The sequence below is a fragment of the Podarcis tiliguerta genome (assembly GCF_965153285.1).
Source record: "Podarcis tiliguerta genome assembly, chromosome: 5".
Classification (NCBI taxonomy): Eukaryota; Metazoa; Chordata; class Lepidosauria; order Squamata; family Lacertidae; genus Podarcis; species Podarcis tiliguerta.
The window spans coordinates 95802751-95817641 of NC_139538.1; the positions used below are offsets into that span (position 1 = coordinate 95802751).

Genomic DNA, 14891 nt, shown 5'->3' on the forward strand with positions numbered 1-14891 from the left:
CTACTAGCCAGTTGTAAAGCCCAGTCCCACTATGATACTACAACAATATCATAGGCATTTTCAAAACAGGTAACAGTTTCATTAGACTGAATGAAGTTAGATATTAAAAACTCAGGCTTTATCTAAGCTAAGGAGCACATAAAATTATTATTTAAAGCTACAGTGCATTTCATAGTTTTCAGGGTTTTCTTCCTTTCTAATTTTTCAGGATGATTTACTGTATAATTTGCATTAAAAGCTCAAATATTAAACAAACCTACATTTTCTAGAACTAGGTGCGGAATATATGTACTTTGGCCAATATGACACCTAATAGAATTTCTTGTCCAAAGAAATGGATTTACAAAAGTGAAGCAATAATGTCCGTCCCCCCCCCCCCCAGGAAGCAGGAGTTCTGGGGCACCTTAAAGATCAGCAACTTTTATGATATGAGTTCTCATAGGCTAGAGTCCAATTCTCAAATATTCATATATTTTAGCTCAAAATAATTTCTGCCTTGTTAGTTGAAAAGTTGGCATACAGATGTAGTAGTTAGGGCTAAACTTCAATAGGGTAAATTTTACAAAGTGCAGCTCCCTTTTTTGACTCATGTAAATTGTCATAAAGAGGAGGTGTGTCCTTTGACCTCTCAGAACTCCTTCTGGAGGGGATACAGATATATAATGTAAAATTAATTTTATTTTTCCTGTTGTTTATTGATGCTAAAAAAACAATTTTGCTGTAATTATTTCAAGTGTGGAGTACTAACCTATATTTCCATTCCAATAATTCAGAGATCTTACCTCTTGTGGACAGAAACAAGGGATTGTTCAAATAATTTGATGCAAGGCGTTTTCTCTGCAAAAGATAAGATGGATAGCATTGACTAAGACATGTCTTCCAACAACAACCAAGTCCAACTTAGAGGGCATCATCAGGAGCTATCCACACATGGGTGTCAATAATATGCACATACATACTTTTAAAAAAGGGGATTCTATATCAGAGTGTTGGGGAGATCCCATAATAAAATTAACATGAGATTTCCTGGAGCAGTTGTGGTATTCTGTGTTAAATCTGTGGGTTAAACACAACTTCCTTCAGGAGCATTCCCTTTTTAGCAAGGAATTCCATGCAAGAGAGTTAGAAAAAAAACCCATTGTTTTAGCTGGATAGGTATATTTTTAAACATATGTGTGTATATATATGGATGTGAGAATCAGGGCCTTTTACAAAAGAAAAGGCAATATATACTGTTATAAATAAATATTTCAATGAATGTCAGCTAACGTCATTATCAAATGTCAGCTTTAAATAGCCTAAAGAAACAGTGCCTTGTGTTTCATCTTCCCAAGTTCCTGCCATAAATGTGTGCTTTTCAAAAGTGGATTTTTAACGAAATTGTATTTTTAAAGTCCACAACGTATTTCACCATATGTTATGCCAGAAGCATGAAAAGAATAAATGTACGTAATTTGTATTTCCCCTTCTCCAAAACTGCTGAGATTAAATTTATGTCAGTCACATACAAAAGAAATAAGTGATCCCATTACTAGTTCATTAGCTGTAACTGAATTAGATAAAACCGGCATCACAGGAAACATTTATTGAGGTTGCTTTATTGAACATGCAACACTCATCAGAAACTACTGGGCTGGGCGGGGGGAGGGGGACACTTTTTAAAGTGTTTTCTACTTTCACTTGCAATTGCCAATCCCAATTTGAACCAATCCTCAGCAAATCAAAACAATGAAGTCTCCCTCCGCCCCTAAATCTCACTTTTCCTAAACAGCAGATGGTGGGATAGATTTAGCCTTTCCTTCCCCATGAAATAAGCTTGAGTTGTGGGTGGCAAATGCACAGAGCTCATGTTAAGATGCTACTGGGTTTGGAAATCCATGTCTATCCTATACACTTAAGCCAGTAGGAAACCGATCCGACTGTCACGCTCCCAACCAGGGAAACCCTGACAATCTGAGTGTTTCTCTCAACAGCTTCATAATACAGTAAACCATGGCAGCTATGCTGTATTAAAGTCTTGTTTTGTAACAAGACGTGCTTTTATTTTGTAATGGGAAACTACTGTGGTCCCTCTAGTGTCACGTGAATAAGGACCAGAAGTGAAGGGGAATGAAAAAGCGACAAGACAAGAGATGTACCGCTGTTTCCAAAAGCCCACTGCAGGCTGGATTGGCTGTGCTTCTTCTTTTCCTCTCCTGACGCTTGCTTTGGATTTCTGTAATCAATTTATGAAACATTATCTCTCTATGTGTGCGATCATTTGAAAACAATTCTTTTCAGATACAACTCATTAGTCAGATGACTTTTGGCTTGTGGTCTGCTTAGACCTTATGCTTAGTTTCTAATGCTTGTCTGGGCAGCGGCCCTGATAATTTGTCAGATTTTGTGTTTGAAGTTATTTCTGAAATTCACAATATGGTTTAACACAGCAGTCTGGAACCTCGGGCCTGAAGCCAAATATGGCCCTGAAGCCTTCTTTATTTGGCCCTTGCAGCTTTCCCAAGGCCACCCCTGCTGCCAGGTCACCCCCTTCACCAGCCTGCTCTGCACCCTCAAGTGCTTTTGCCTGGCTAGATTGTGTCCTTGAGATGGATGGAGGGGTGGGTATTTTGTAAGGCTGGAATGCCACCTACACTTAAAGGTAAGTGTTGCACTTCTTGCTCTGCCCACTTTTGGCCCCTGGCCCAACCCATGGCTGTTGTGCCCCCCAGAAGGTCACCCATGAAGGACTGTGGCCTTTGGGGTGAAAAAAGGTTCCGCACTTCTGGTATAATGGCTACTAAATGAGAATCCTTTGATTATCAGACAGATTCACAGATGTCTAATAACAATTGGCATAGCTTGGCACCAGCTTGGCTGCAGGAGTTGACGGAAGGAGGCAGAAAAGGCGCCATACAAGCGTCTTGGAGACTACACTCCAGATTTATGTAGGGTTTACTCTTTAGCCTTTTCTTCTCCTGAAGACAAGACGGCGAACACCTGACTAGACAACTATATTAGAGGCTATATACCTCTGAATACCAGACACTGGGGTAAACAGCAGTGGAGGGCCCTAGCCATCAGGCACTGCTCTTGAGCACCCAGAAGCATTTGGTCAGCCACGGTTGGAGACAGCCTACTGGGCCCTCCAACTCTTGTTTTAATTTACCAAGGCAACCCTTATATTCCTGGAGCCATAGCAGCTTGCAATCTTACAAGGATTCGTTTCTTTAAACAAAAACCAGCAATACCCCAATAACAAATCACACTAAGAGCCCAACTAGTATCCTATTAAAGGGGCATCCAGACAAAATAATTCAGTGATCAGAGCTATTAAGTAAGTTATAAGCTTTTTAAAGCTTTGGACAACAAGGTCAGAATGAAGAGCTTCATTAACACTCAAGCCTCTATGCCCATTAACAAAGACATCTGTATCACAGTTTTGTATCTTGGCTGTTGCAAAAGGCACAGCAGGTTTTCTTTGTTTCCCTCATAGTGAAGGGGAAAGAAAGACTATAAATATCAAAGCTGAATTTGTAGACTTATTTGGTTCAAAACCTCAGAAAAAGGTGAAGAAACCCAGATTTATGCCCCCAACTTACATCATTAAAATATAATATTAACACAGGCTAACTTTGAGGAGCTGCTTTGGTTTCTTCTTTGAAGCAGTGTGTATGAGAGTTGTTTTGAGGAGTCACAGTGTTTTGTGTATTCTAGTTATAAAAGTACAAAAAGAGTTCAGATTTCTATAGGTAGCAATGGCTAGCCCTCTTGCAAAAGCTGCATTCATATGCATGTAAGTGAAAACACCTGCAAGAAGGGCTAGACTTCTGCAAGGCATCCTGAACAGCAAGACTGGTAGCCTATATAACCAGTTTGCAATCAGCCGTACCAAATGTGTGTCAGTCGCAATGAAGTACTAAAAATATACAAGACTGTACAATGGCCATCAACTTTGCCTTTTTAGAGGTATTTTGTAAGAAGTGAAATGGTTGGAGTTTGTGAAGAGGGTAGATGTAGAGCATATCATGGCAAATGGAGGAAGGGATGAAATTTCGAACCTGGCCTCAGCGACTGGCCTCCCATAGACCCTGTAAGGGATTGTGTGTTTGAAATATGTTGTCATCAGAATGTATGGCAGCTGGCAGATGTCAACAGCTGCTGCTGCTGTTCAAGTACCTAATTTTTAAAAAAATCTTTAAGCCTCCCTGAGTCCCTGTCAGGTAAAAAGGATAGGTAGGTAGGTAGGTAGGTAGGTAGGTAGGTATAAATAAATGATGATACAAATGCAGGGATGGTGGGGACATTTGTAAGGCAAACTGGCAGGAGGTGCTTAACCAAGTCTTCAGTGCAGATGTTATGTACCCACTAGGCACTTCCTCGTAGCTGGGTTTCTTCCAGTTTCAAAATCTGTCTGGGCAAATTTTATTATGGGGGCAACATTTGCAGGGGATAATCAGTGAGTGAGCAACGAGTTAGGTGCTCCCGCCTTCCTGCAAATTCCTCCCCAGCAAGTGTCTCCCCCTGCACTTGCCTTGTGAGGAAAAACACATGATGGGGCCAAATTCAACCAACCCATTTCACCAGTGGGCTTCCCCCTCCTCTTTTCTCCCCACACCTCCCCCAAAGCTGCTCTAGAGGGTTGGGAGAACTCACAGGACGTGGGGCGAGGAGAGGAAAGATGGTTCCACCAGACAAGCAGAAATGCTTGTGCTGATGGTATCCTGAAGACTCTGCTGAATGACCGCCGCCAGTTTCCTTCATTTCACAGAATGTGGACTTGCTGCAAGAAATGCCAGGGCTTCCCAGGGACAAGTGAAGTCAAGTCTCAAAGGACTTGCCCAAATAGCAGGTCCCTCTGGTTCCCCCGAAGCCTCTCAGATCTTGAGAACTAGAGCATTTCTATGCTTTGTGCCTCTTCAGGGGAGAACCTGGTGAATTTAGTTTCTGCATTTGCTTTCTTCATATGGTGCTTGGTTTGGTTACTCCGTTCCATGGGTCCTAAATAAGTTTGATGTATCTTGTATTTAGAGAACAGTCTTCGTTACTGGCTATATGAGCTTGGAAATCCCATGCTCCACCTGATATTGATGACTGGGTAGTGGCATCTTGAGAACAAGAGATACATAGCTAGAGATGGGAAGGCCTGGGGGAAAACCGGAAAAATTGGAAAAACACACACCAAGGTTTCCCCCCCTTTTTTATTATTATCCAAAGCCGTTTTCCCCCCAGAAAAAATGAAAAAAAAATGTGCTGAATATTCAAACTATATCAAACTGGTTTTTCCATTTTTTCAGGGGAAAACAGCTTTGGGGGGAAACGGAAAAAGGGGGGGGGGAACCTGGGTTGTTGTTTTTTATTTTTTCCGGGGGTTTTCCGGGCCTTTCCATCTCTATATACATCTCAACGTATGAAGGAGCATCTTGCTCAAATTTAAAGGCATATGGAGTTTTGGCTACAATTGCTGTGACCTGATAATCCGACTCCTGCCCAGTTAAAACAACCCATCTAGTAACAAGCTTAGACGCCTCTTTACTTCCAGATAGTTTTGTATCAACTGAAAGAAGAATGTATTTTAAAAAAATCTTTGTTCTGATGTTTATATTTATAATCCATATCCATTCCCATTCCTATTTATTGATACTGAAACATCTTAATAAACTACTGACAGAAGAGAAAAATCGTCCTGGATGATTGCTGGTATTTTCAATGTAGCAATAGTCAGTGATATTATTCAGAGGTGCTCAAGCTTTAAATTATTACTCTTACTTTCCTGACATAAAAAAAGATTAGACGGGCAAGTTGTGGGATTATTATCTACACAATTTGTATTACGCAAGCCTCTTGGTAAAACTGTTGCTCTGTAAGTTCCATTTCAATCTCTTGCCATTAAAGGATTAGGGATGCTGATGACTTAGAACTTTCTGTAAACTGCTTTTAGATTTCCATTCATCATGGCATGAAATCATTTTCAAAAATGCAGCTATAAAGTTCTGAGCCTTTCTGAGGAAAACAAACAAACAAACAAACAAACAAACAAACAGCAAGACCAATAGGAGGGGATCCTCACAAAGGACATGATTGCATTCTGAAGTGCTCTATTACCCCAGCTTCTCCGCATTCTAGAAAATTTAAGTGATATTTTAAAAGAGAAGTTACACAATATGCTGAGTATGTGACAGAGGTGGATGTTTAATCACCAGCATGGGACGAGATCACAATGGTCACCCCATTCCTCTTGTGTCATGGTCCCGATGAAGCTTTGAGAAGTGAGTATCATTGAAATCATGGTATGAGGGGAAAGGATTAAGCCCCCTTTACAACAGTCTTGATCTTGACTGATACACATGGATGCTATTTATTTTTTAAAAAAAACATCAGTCACATTGAATGCCATCTTGGATTTGTTATACAGTATATCTTGGCTGTAGCTCTTTGCAGTATACTCTACACATTCCAGTCATGGCATTTTGTTGGTATATGTAAGCTACATTACTGAACATCAGAGCAAGATCTTCAGCTGGCAAAGAACACACAATAGTTTACGTCATGAGGACCAGTCTCTCCCCCCCCCCCCAATTTTAATAATAAAGAGTCCAAGTTTCCAACCTTCATTGAGAAGCTGCTTTCCCCCCAAAACAGAAAACATTTTTGTAGTAATAAAAGTGTTCTTACCTTCCAAGTATTCTGTCGTAACCAGGCCTAATGCTACCATAAAGGCAATTTTCTAGAGAAGAAATAAAAAAATACATTACTTTGATTACAGCTGAAAGAACTCCCGTTGCACCGTAGGGCGTTACAAATTCCTCCATTTGAAGACTAACAGCATGAACTCTTCAATAACTCAGGACCTTCAGTCCTCTATAAAAAATACCACAACATCTACGTTCAGATGAATTCCTCAAAGCAGTGTCAAACATGGGCAGATGGGCCAGAGTTTTGTTTTTGCGAAAGCTTGATTTGTACTGTACTGCATTTGTGCATATGGTTTCATTGGTTTCCTGCTTCTATGTTTAAAAGTGAGCAGTATGGAAAACAAACTCTCTGTCTGATCCCAAGTACAGTGGACAGAGTCTGGTCTACACGTGTAACAGAATGAAGTAGTCAAATGGAATGTAACTGCTTCAGAGCGGATGTGAGGAGTGACAATTCTAACCCTCCCCTCCAAAAAAAAACCCCATGAAGAAACATGAAAGACTGGCACGTCAGGGAGAAAAGCTGAAGCATAACCTGCTGCCTGTTGAATTAAGTGTGGAGAGATTTTTATTTAAGAGAAGCATTCAAAAATCTGACCTCACCCCAACCACCAGCTGTTGGGTTGCCATATTTTGAAAAGCAAAAAAGAAGACACATTTGCTGATTTTTACTTTTAACTGTGGATCGCTATGACGACTCTACCCATGAAGAAAAGGACATATGGCAACCCTAGCAAGACTCGTTTTAAATATTCTCTATTGCAGAATGGAATATGAAAATCTGAGTCTAGACATTTATATCACTGGATAATTGACAAGCAGTTTTGGTGAAGTTCAACATGAGCCTTCTCAGAAAGCAAGAACTTGACTTGCTGCCTTTGGACATTACAGCTCACGTCTCATATGAAGGTATACCAAAGAAATTGGTTCTATGTCCAGAGTACATTGAATAAGCACCAGTTCCAACACTGGTGACTAGCCACAAACTGGTCCGTGAGGGGGAAAGAAGATGGTGGCTGAGGTCACTGAGAGGTAGGTGCTAATGTTCTTGCAAGACCCCTGGATTCTGAGCTTTCATTTTGGGGGCGGCGGGAGGAATGAGTCTCTAACCCTCCTAAAATTAAAGCTATAAAGCAAAATGTGCAGCTGGTTAGGGGCAACCAACCTATTGATCCAGCCATCTAATGCAGATGGAGAAACAATTGTAAGCTGCACTCAGTGACTCAGTAGAACATACCCTGTGGTTCTGGACTATGGATTAATGTGTGAAGAGCTATGACTTTTTTTCTTTTCCTTTTTTTTGCAAAAATCAAGAGTCTCAGGATGGTGTGATAACCATGGCAAAATCTGAACATTTGCTGCCTTGAACCAACTTTCTGGAAAATCTATTTCTGCAAACATGCATTGCCCAAAGAACTGCCTCTCTGTATTGACTGCATCAAGTCACCATGCCTTTAATAAAGTGAGATGAGTAAGGATTTTTCTATGGAAGGCATTAGCACAACAGAAAACTCAGGTGGGTGTAAAGCTGAGACTTGGCAGAGTGTCCGCCTGCCTCTGTCTTTTGTGGTGAGGGTTTTGCCCCTGACCTGATTCTGCAAGTCAGGGGCAAAAGGAAGCACCACCTGTGCACTTTCTTTGCTTGATGGAGGGGCAGCAGACCCAACATGCCTGTCCCATCTTTCTCAAGGATGACCAAAGAGGAGCCAGCCTGCTGTCTGCACCTAGCCCTCCACTACTCAAGGGGAAAGGAAGACTTAACAACCTAATTAAAGAAAAATGTCATTCATTACACCAATTAAAGGATCACCTAGCACTTTGGCTGCAATACCACAGTCCCTGGGCGGCTGCCTTAGCAGCCCCTGGATCCACCGTCTTCCTCCAAATCCAACTCAAACTCCTACATTAGCTGCTTTGCTGTTTTCAAACAAGGTTACTGCTTACCTATTCTTTTGCTTTTGAATGCCAAGCTTTCTTGATCTATATTTCTGAATTCTGTTCATACTAAATATATCAATAAATGCCTTAAGGAATCTGCAGTACTTCTCTCTTTGCATAGTTCAATAAGGATTTTTTTTTAAAAAAAGACAACAACATTTCACGTTGTAATTATATGTTCTAGTTGTCGTTACATGCATTTACACTAATTACACAGTTAGTTCTAATTACACTAATTGCATAAATGCATGTTAATCAACTAAAGCTTACTCAAAGAACAAAATAAATTAACCCAGAGCCTTATAATACATACTTTTTCTTTAGTGCACAAAGAAAGCAAGACAGAAGCAGACCTCATGCTTACGCCCCAAGTCTGCACTGCCTGATAACCACACGGTTCTTCTAGCAGAACTGTTCCTGTTAAGTCATCAGTTCTACTCTAATATGCAGAAAGGAATAAAAAACTAATTTGAAAATAAAACTGATATTAAAATACCTTCTTAATCTCCAATTGTGTCTCCCAACCACACCCTGGAATGCTATTTCATGCAAGGCCAGAAAATATGTATTCTTTAAAATGACCATTAAAACAACACAGACTGGTGATCCACACAAAAAAGAATGGCATCTCAGTGAAAAATACATCTCATACCTGATGCGAGTGAATGAACTGAAGGGGTCTAGGGATCAAAAACACAAAGGCAAATATGAGGGAAATGGTTTACTTACTTAAACTACAATGAGGGGGGAAGGCTGATTTTCAGAAAGGTGGGTGAAGATGAGCATTGTTATGGCAACATGTGATGGGTAGGTTGGCTGTGTTTGTTTAGGCTCCATTTATACCACGATTGCATAACTACTAGGCAAATCCTCTGGTCTCCCACACTGAACAACTTGTATCTCTCTAACACAACCAGTTCTTCCAAGAGGAACAGCCACACAACTCAGCCCCCAGTGGCTTTGTTTACAGAAATAACAGGAAATCAAAGCTCAAGACTTGGAGATTTATAATGTTCGGATAAGCAACCATGTAACAGAATATATTGGGGGCAGTTCATTTTGAAATACATAAGTAAGTAGAATTTGACATCAACTCAAGGGGAAATGATATATAAGCAGTGCATTTTTGGTTTTTTGAAAAAGTGAGGTGCTAGTATTCAGATATGGATAAAAGTGCCTTGGATGCCAGCAAAAAATAGCTGCTGTGGGCAGAAAAAAGAGGTGTTGAGGCTCTGAACCAGTGTGCACTGAGGATCAAGGCTGATCCTCATCTAATGGACACATCTAATGGACTTAAATTAAGTGAGTCACGTTTCTTTTATGTGAGGCATGTCCTTTCGTGTGCTCTTTTATATTTGATAACTCTTCACCAAATGCAATATTTTACTTTAATGAAGCAGCTGAGAAGGGGCCCAGTGATGCGCCATTCAAAACAGCAACAGTGTCAGTACCCTATAAGAGGTATAAATCTACAGTGAATGGCTACGTAAAAACTGGAAGAAGTGCTGAAACAGCAAGGTTGTGCCTGTAAGAAAGGCAGGCAATCATCTGAAGGAAGGTTGCTTTGAGGACTAAATGAAGTGTTTTGAACAGCCATAAAGCTCTAGATAAACACTGGGTAATACTTTACTGTGGTTGTCTGACGGTGGAACTCAACTTCCCCTTCTCTACCCTGCAGCCTCCCCACATGCCCCCCAAAAAACTACTCCAGAGAGCTGGGGGACCCTCTGCAGCAAATCTGGGGAGGTGGCAGAGAGGAAAGGGAAGTTCTGTTGCAGGAAAACTTTTCACATTAAGAGCTCCCTTGGATCTTGGAGATTTTTAAGCAAAGGTTGGATGGTCATCTGTCATGGATGCTTGAGTTGAAAGTCCTACATTGCAGGGGGCTGGACTAGATGACCCTCAGGGTCCCTTCCAACTCTACAATTCTATGATCGCCCCGGTGTCTGCTCATGCAGTGCTGAGCATCATCTATTAAGAATTTTTATTAATAATGAAAAATAATAGAGCAGAGTTTACAATCCACAAGACCAGGGTGGCTAACCTGTGGCCCCTTCAGATGTTGTTTTAGTCCAACTCCCATCAGCCAGCAGGGCCAATGGTCAGGAATTATGAGCGCTGCAGGCCAACGCCATGGGCAGGGTCACAGGTCAGCCACCACTGCCATCAGAAGAACATAAAGAACAAAGAGTTACCCAAGACGGTAAGCAATAAATCCTGTATTATAGTCATTTCTGCTGTTACTGTTCCATGAAAAAAATAAGAATAAATTGTTGGTGTTGGACAACAAATGCAGTCGTCCCAATTTTATGGACAAGTCTTATGTGTAAAGTATTTTTTTGCTGACAGAGGAAAAAATGAGCACAAGTCTGTTCTGTCTAGGCAATGTTCCAAAGACAGCTATTAATATTATTCAACTTGAGTAATGACAATTGGGTACAATTCTATTATCTCCTACTCTGAAATGCTCTTGCATATCTCATAGCATTAGGTCCCATTTTACTATTTACTACCTGTAATTTTAAAAGTATTATTTCCAAGAAGTTCTACAGGTCTGTTTTCTAAGAGCAGGCGAGTTGTTTTGCCACAAGCTTATTGGCTTGCAGCGACCTCTACACTAAAAATCAGGTGTATGGAACGTCTTGCAGGGAAACTGAAGTGGCATTAATAGTTCTAACACCAGGTCTGTATGTATGCAACCACATTGGCTGCATCAGAGGAAGCAGGCATGGGGAACCTGTGGCCATCAAAATGTTGTTGGACTCCAACTCCCATCAGCCCCACTTAGTCTGGCCAATGATCAGGAATGAGGGGAACTGCAGTTTGGCAACACCTGGCATGGGGTGGGGAGTCACAGGTTTCGCATCTCTGATCTAAAGCGCCACTTAAAGCTTGATATTATTATTATATTAATAATCAAGTCCTACCCCCCTCTCCGCATTTGCAAGCTATTAATTGAACCTTGTCTTATCCATCTAGATGGCTTGCAAATAATCAATATTACAGAAAATTCTCAGTGAACAATGAAAAAGAAGCGCATTTATCCTTGCACTTGCTTCCCATTGCTTCTTATAACGATAAGAGTGTGACACAAACCATTTGTCATGCAGTAAGGCGAAACTGATGGCTTATTCTTTTTTGTAGCCAATTCTCCTCCTTAAAAGTCCCTGTACAGGCCCACGCACTAAGGTCTTCAAGAGAGGTCCTCTCTTGCAGTTCCTGGGTTGCTACCCAGAAGACCTTTTCTGTGGAGACACCTGGCTTGCAAAACAGCCGCCCCTCCAAAATGAGGTTAGAAGAAACGTCATTAATTTTAGGCACTGGCTAAAAACATACTTGCTTGCCCAAACTTTTTCCAATTATTAATACATTATTCTGGTTCTGTAGATGTTATTGTATTCATGTTTTAGGTTGATTTTACAAATTATTTGAATATTATTATTGTTGTTGTTAATCACACTGGATTTTAAAAATGTGTTTTACACAAATATGTAAATAAACACAGATGAAACGGGCACTTTCATTACTTTGTTAAAACACAGAACTATAACACTGAACTAAGGCTAGTAAGGACAAACTGCTCTGGGCATATTTTGTGGGTTTTGTAACAAACTGTATTTTGCAAAAGGTATAAATAAAACTAAGGCAAGCATGTTGCAGTCAGTAAATAAGGGACTGTATGCTCTAAAAGCGGCAGCTTAACCTTTGGACTGAGGAGACGTTCTGTGAGCGTCTCTATGTATATGAAATATCACGTTTATAAAGAAAATAAGATTTTGTTAACCTCTGGACTTTCCTCTTTTTTCTTTTTGGTAGCAGGGGGTCCCTGAGGTGACTCTTCAGGAGTTTTCTTTGTCTCCACTTTATTCTCTGTTTGGGTTTGAACTTGAGGCTGAATGATGATGACCTGCAAAACAAATGGGTGAATGAAAAGAAGATTGCTCCACACTCTGAAAGGGATTCAATTTTTCAAACAGAGAAACAGAATCTTCAAATAAAGGGCTCCTTTGTCAACTGCTTTCTTGCAGAGACAATAAAATCATACAGCTGGCATATTACGATCTTGAGACTCTCTTGTCAGAATCTTTACAAATATTATAAACGAAAGAGGCACCGTTCTCAGAGACTGTTCACTTACACCTAGTTGATTCAATCGCTTGGCATGTCTCAGAATTGTGGTCCACGGGGTCTCCCCGCAACACAGAAGTTGTCAAAACTGGGACCTCCAGCCTGATTTTTAATATTCCCAAAGGAAATGGTAGAATAGTTTCCTTTTTAAATCTAGCATCTCAATCTCTCTCAGGTCCCTCTTTTGCTAGCCTACTAATTATGTTCTGGTCCACAATAACACAATTCCATGGCATGGTCCACAACAACACAATTTCAGCTTATCCTTTGCTTGTTTACTCAGAAGCAAGTCTTGCTAGAGTGCAAATTTATCTCTGTGTTTGAGAAAGACAATTATTACTCCTCTAGCATTAACAGGACTTTCTATACCAAGTATGAAAAAACTGCTAAGAGAGGTCATCTAGAGTGATGAGGTGGGTGTCAACAGGAAGACGGGACTTTGCTCTGTTTTTCCTTTCCACCAGACACCAGTGCAACAGTCAGTAATGGACTAGATGAGGGTGAAAAAAGCAACCCAAACCCTGCCTCCATCTAGCAAAGGTGGAACACATTCTATGTTTACACGATGGCTACATGTCATCATATTCCACATGGAAAACAAGGGTTGAGAGCCAATGTAGCATGAAGCTACAAGTGGGCTTCTCGTTGCTCTCCACCCTCCTCCAGCTCCCCAAACACTTCCAAAATCCGTTGTGGAGAATTAAGAGACCTTCTGGATAAAATTTTGGAGGCACATAGGGAAGGAGGCAGGACAGGGAAGGAGAGCGAATGGAAGTTCCATTGACTGAGCCAGTTGCCATTCAACAAGTGGATGGGCATCACTGGAAGTCACCCAAGATGCAGAGCTTAGGAGCCAGCTCATGTAGTGCCTATGACCAAGAGTGTGTGTCATCAACTTTGGCTGGCATGTCAGTTACACACACACTGATGAGAAGGACCTTGCTGCTTTGGTAGCTTCTTGACTTGTCTACTGTAATGTGTACATTGTGGGTTTGCACTCAAAGACAACTCAGATGTAGAACAAGTTGGTCTGGTGGTTGTCTAGTGAGGCACTCAGAGTTGCAGTGGCTTCCACTTAAATGGCATGGGTCTTGGATATACCCATGTGGACCTGTCAGAGAACTAAGGTTTATTGAGGAGGCCTGATTATGGGGTCCCACCACAGGGCAGAACAATATTTTCACTCACTGGTAATCAGCCACTATTCCCTTGGAGGGAAATATAGAAACTGTTATTGTTTTACTGTTGTATAGTTTTACTTGATTTCACTGGTTTAAACTTTTACTTGATGCTGCCTTCAGGAGTATAAAGTTGAAAATCAACCATTATACTGAAGTAATTAATTGTTTGATTTAAAAAGTTTGACTTTCTATGTTAACAACCAAAGGGAAATTTGTGTAAAAAGATGCTGTTGTTATATATATATATTAATCTACATTGTGCAACTGACTGACTGAGCTGATGTTGAGGTACAGCATGTTCCGCTGCTCAGAGAACTAAATACTTTGCAGCCAGCTTAAAATGCAGAAAGGAAAGTTGTCAGACTAGCTGAAATTAAACTTCACAAAGGGAAAGGTGAATACTGAAGCCAGATTGCAAGAATGAAACCATGGGCTGAAGGAAGGGTATTGAGAAAGAGAAACCTAAAAGGAAGGTGAGGTGAGAAAAATGCTTGAGAAAGGCACATTTGTGTTGGAAAACTGACACAAAACTGAGTTACTCAGATGGTGAGCTCTGAAGAAACATTATAGCAGTTAAGGTCATTAGGGAATATATGGTACATAAAGTAAGGGAGCTACAGAAGGACTAAGGATGATGCACAAGAGATGCAATGGCTAAGTTTAGTATCTAGACCCCGGGAAGAATTCTGCCTATTGTGCATGCAGCATTTTGAGCTGACGACCCCAGGAGGAGAACCATGCCCACAAAGCAGCATAACACCCTATACATTTGAACCAAATAGCCAAGCCGATAGCTATGGAGCTGGTCTCTGATATTTCTATCATCTTGTCTCCCAAACAAACATCCAATCCTGCACAAGTACATGGATAATTTAATTAGCTATTATTTTCCATGTGTTTCCTGAAGAGTTCACACAGCTTCCTCTACTTTCACTAGAAGAGTGGTGTGGAAACGGCATAGTTTTTGAAA

At 40.7% G+C, this 14891-nt stretch overlaps 1 protein-coding gene across 4 annotated transcripts in view; it reads right to left on the bottom strand.

The window, feature by feature from the left end:
* PHF21B (PHD finger protein 21B) overlaps nucleotides 1-14891 on the bottom strand; it is a 184369-nt gene that overhangs the window by 13326 nt on the left and 156152 nt on the right. For all 4 annotated transcript variants that reach the window (XM_083440792.1, XM_083440794.1, XM_083440793.1 and 1 more), the window contains 4 exons: nucleotides 12397-12519; nucleotides 6655-6706; nucleotides 2139-2215; nucleotides 783-837 (listed from right to left, as the gene is read on the bottom strand). In XM_083440792.1, coding sequence (XP_083296918.1) covers nucleotides 783-837; nucleotides 2139-2215; nucleotides 6655-6706; nucleotides 12397-12519 — 307 coding nt within the window. The remainder of the gene's footprint in view (nucleotides 1-782; nucleotides 838-2138; nucleotides 2216-6654; nucleotides 6707-12396; nucleotides 12520-14891) is intronic.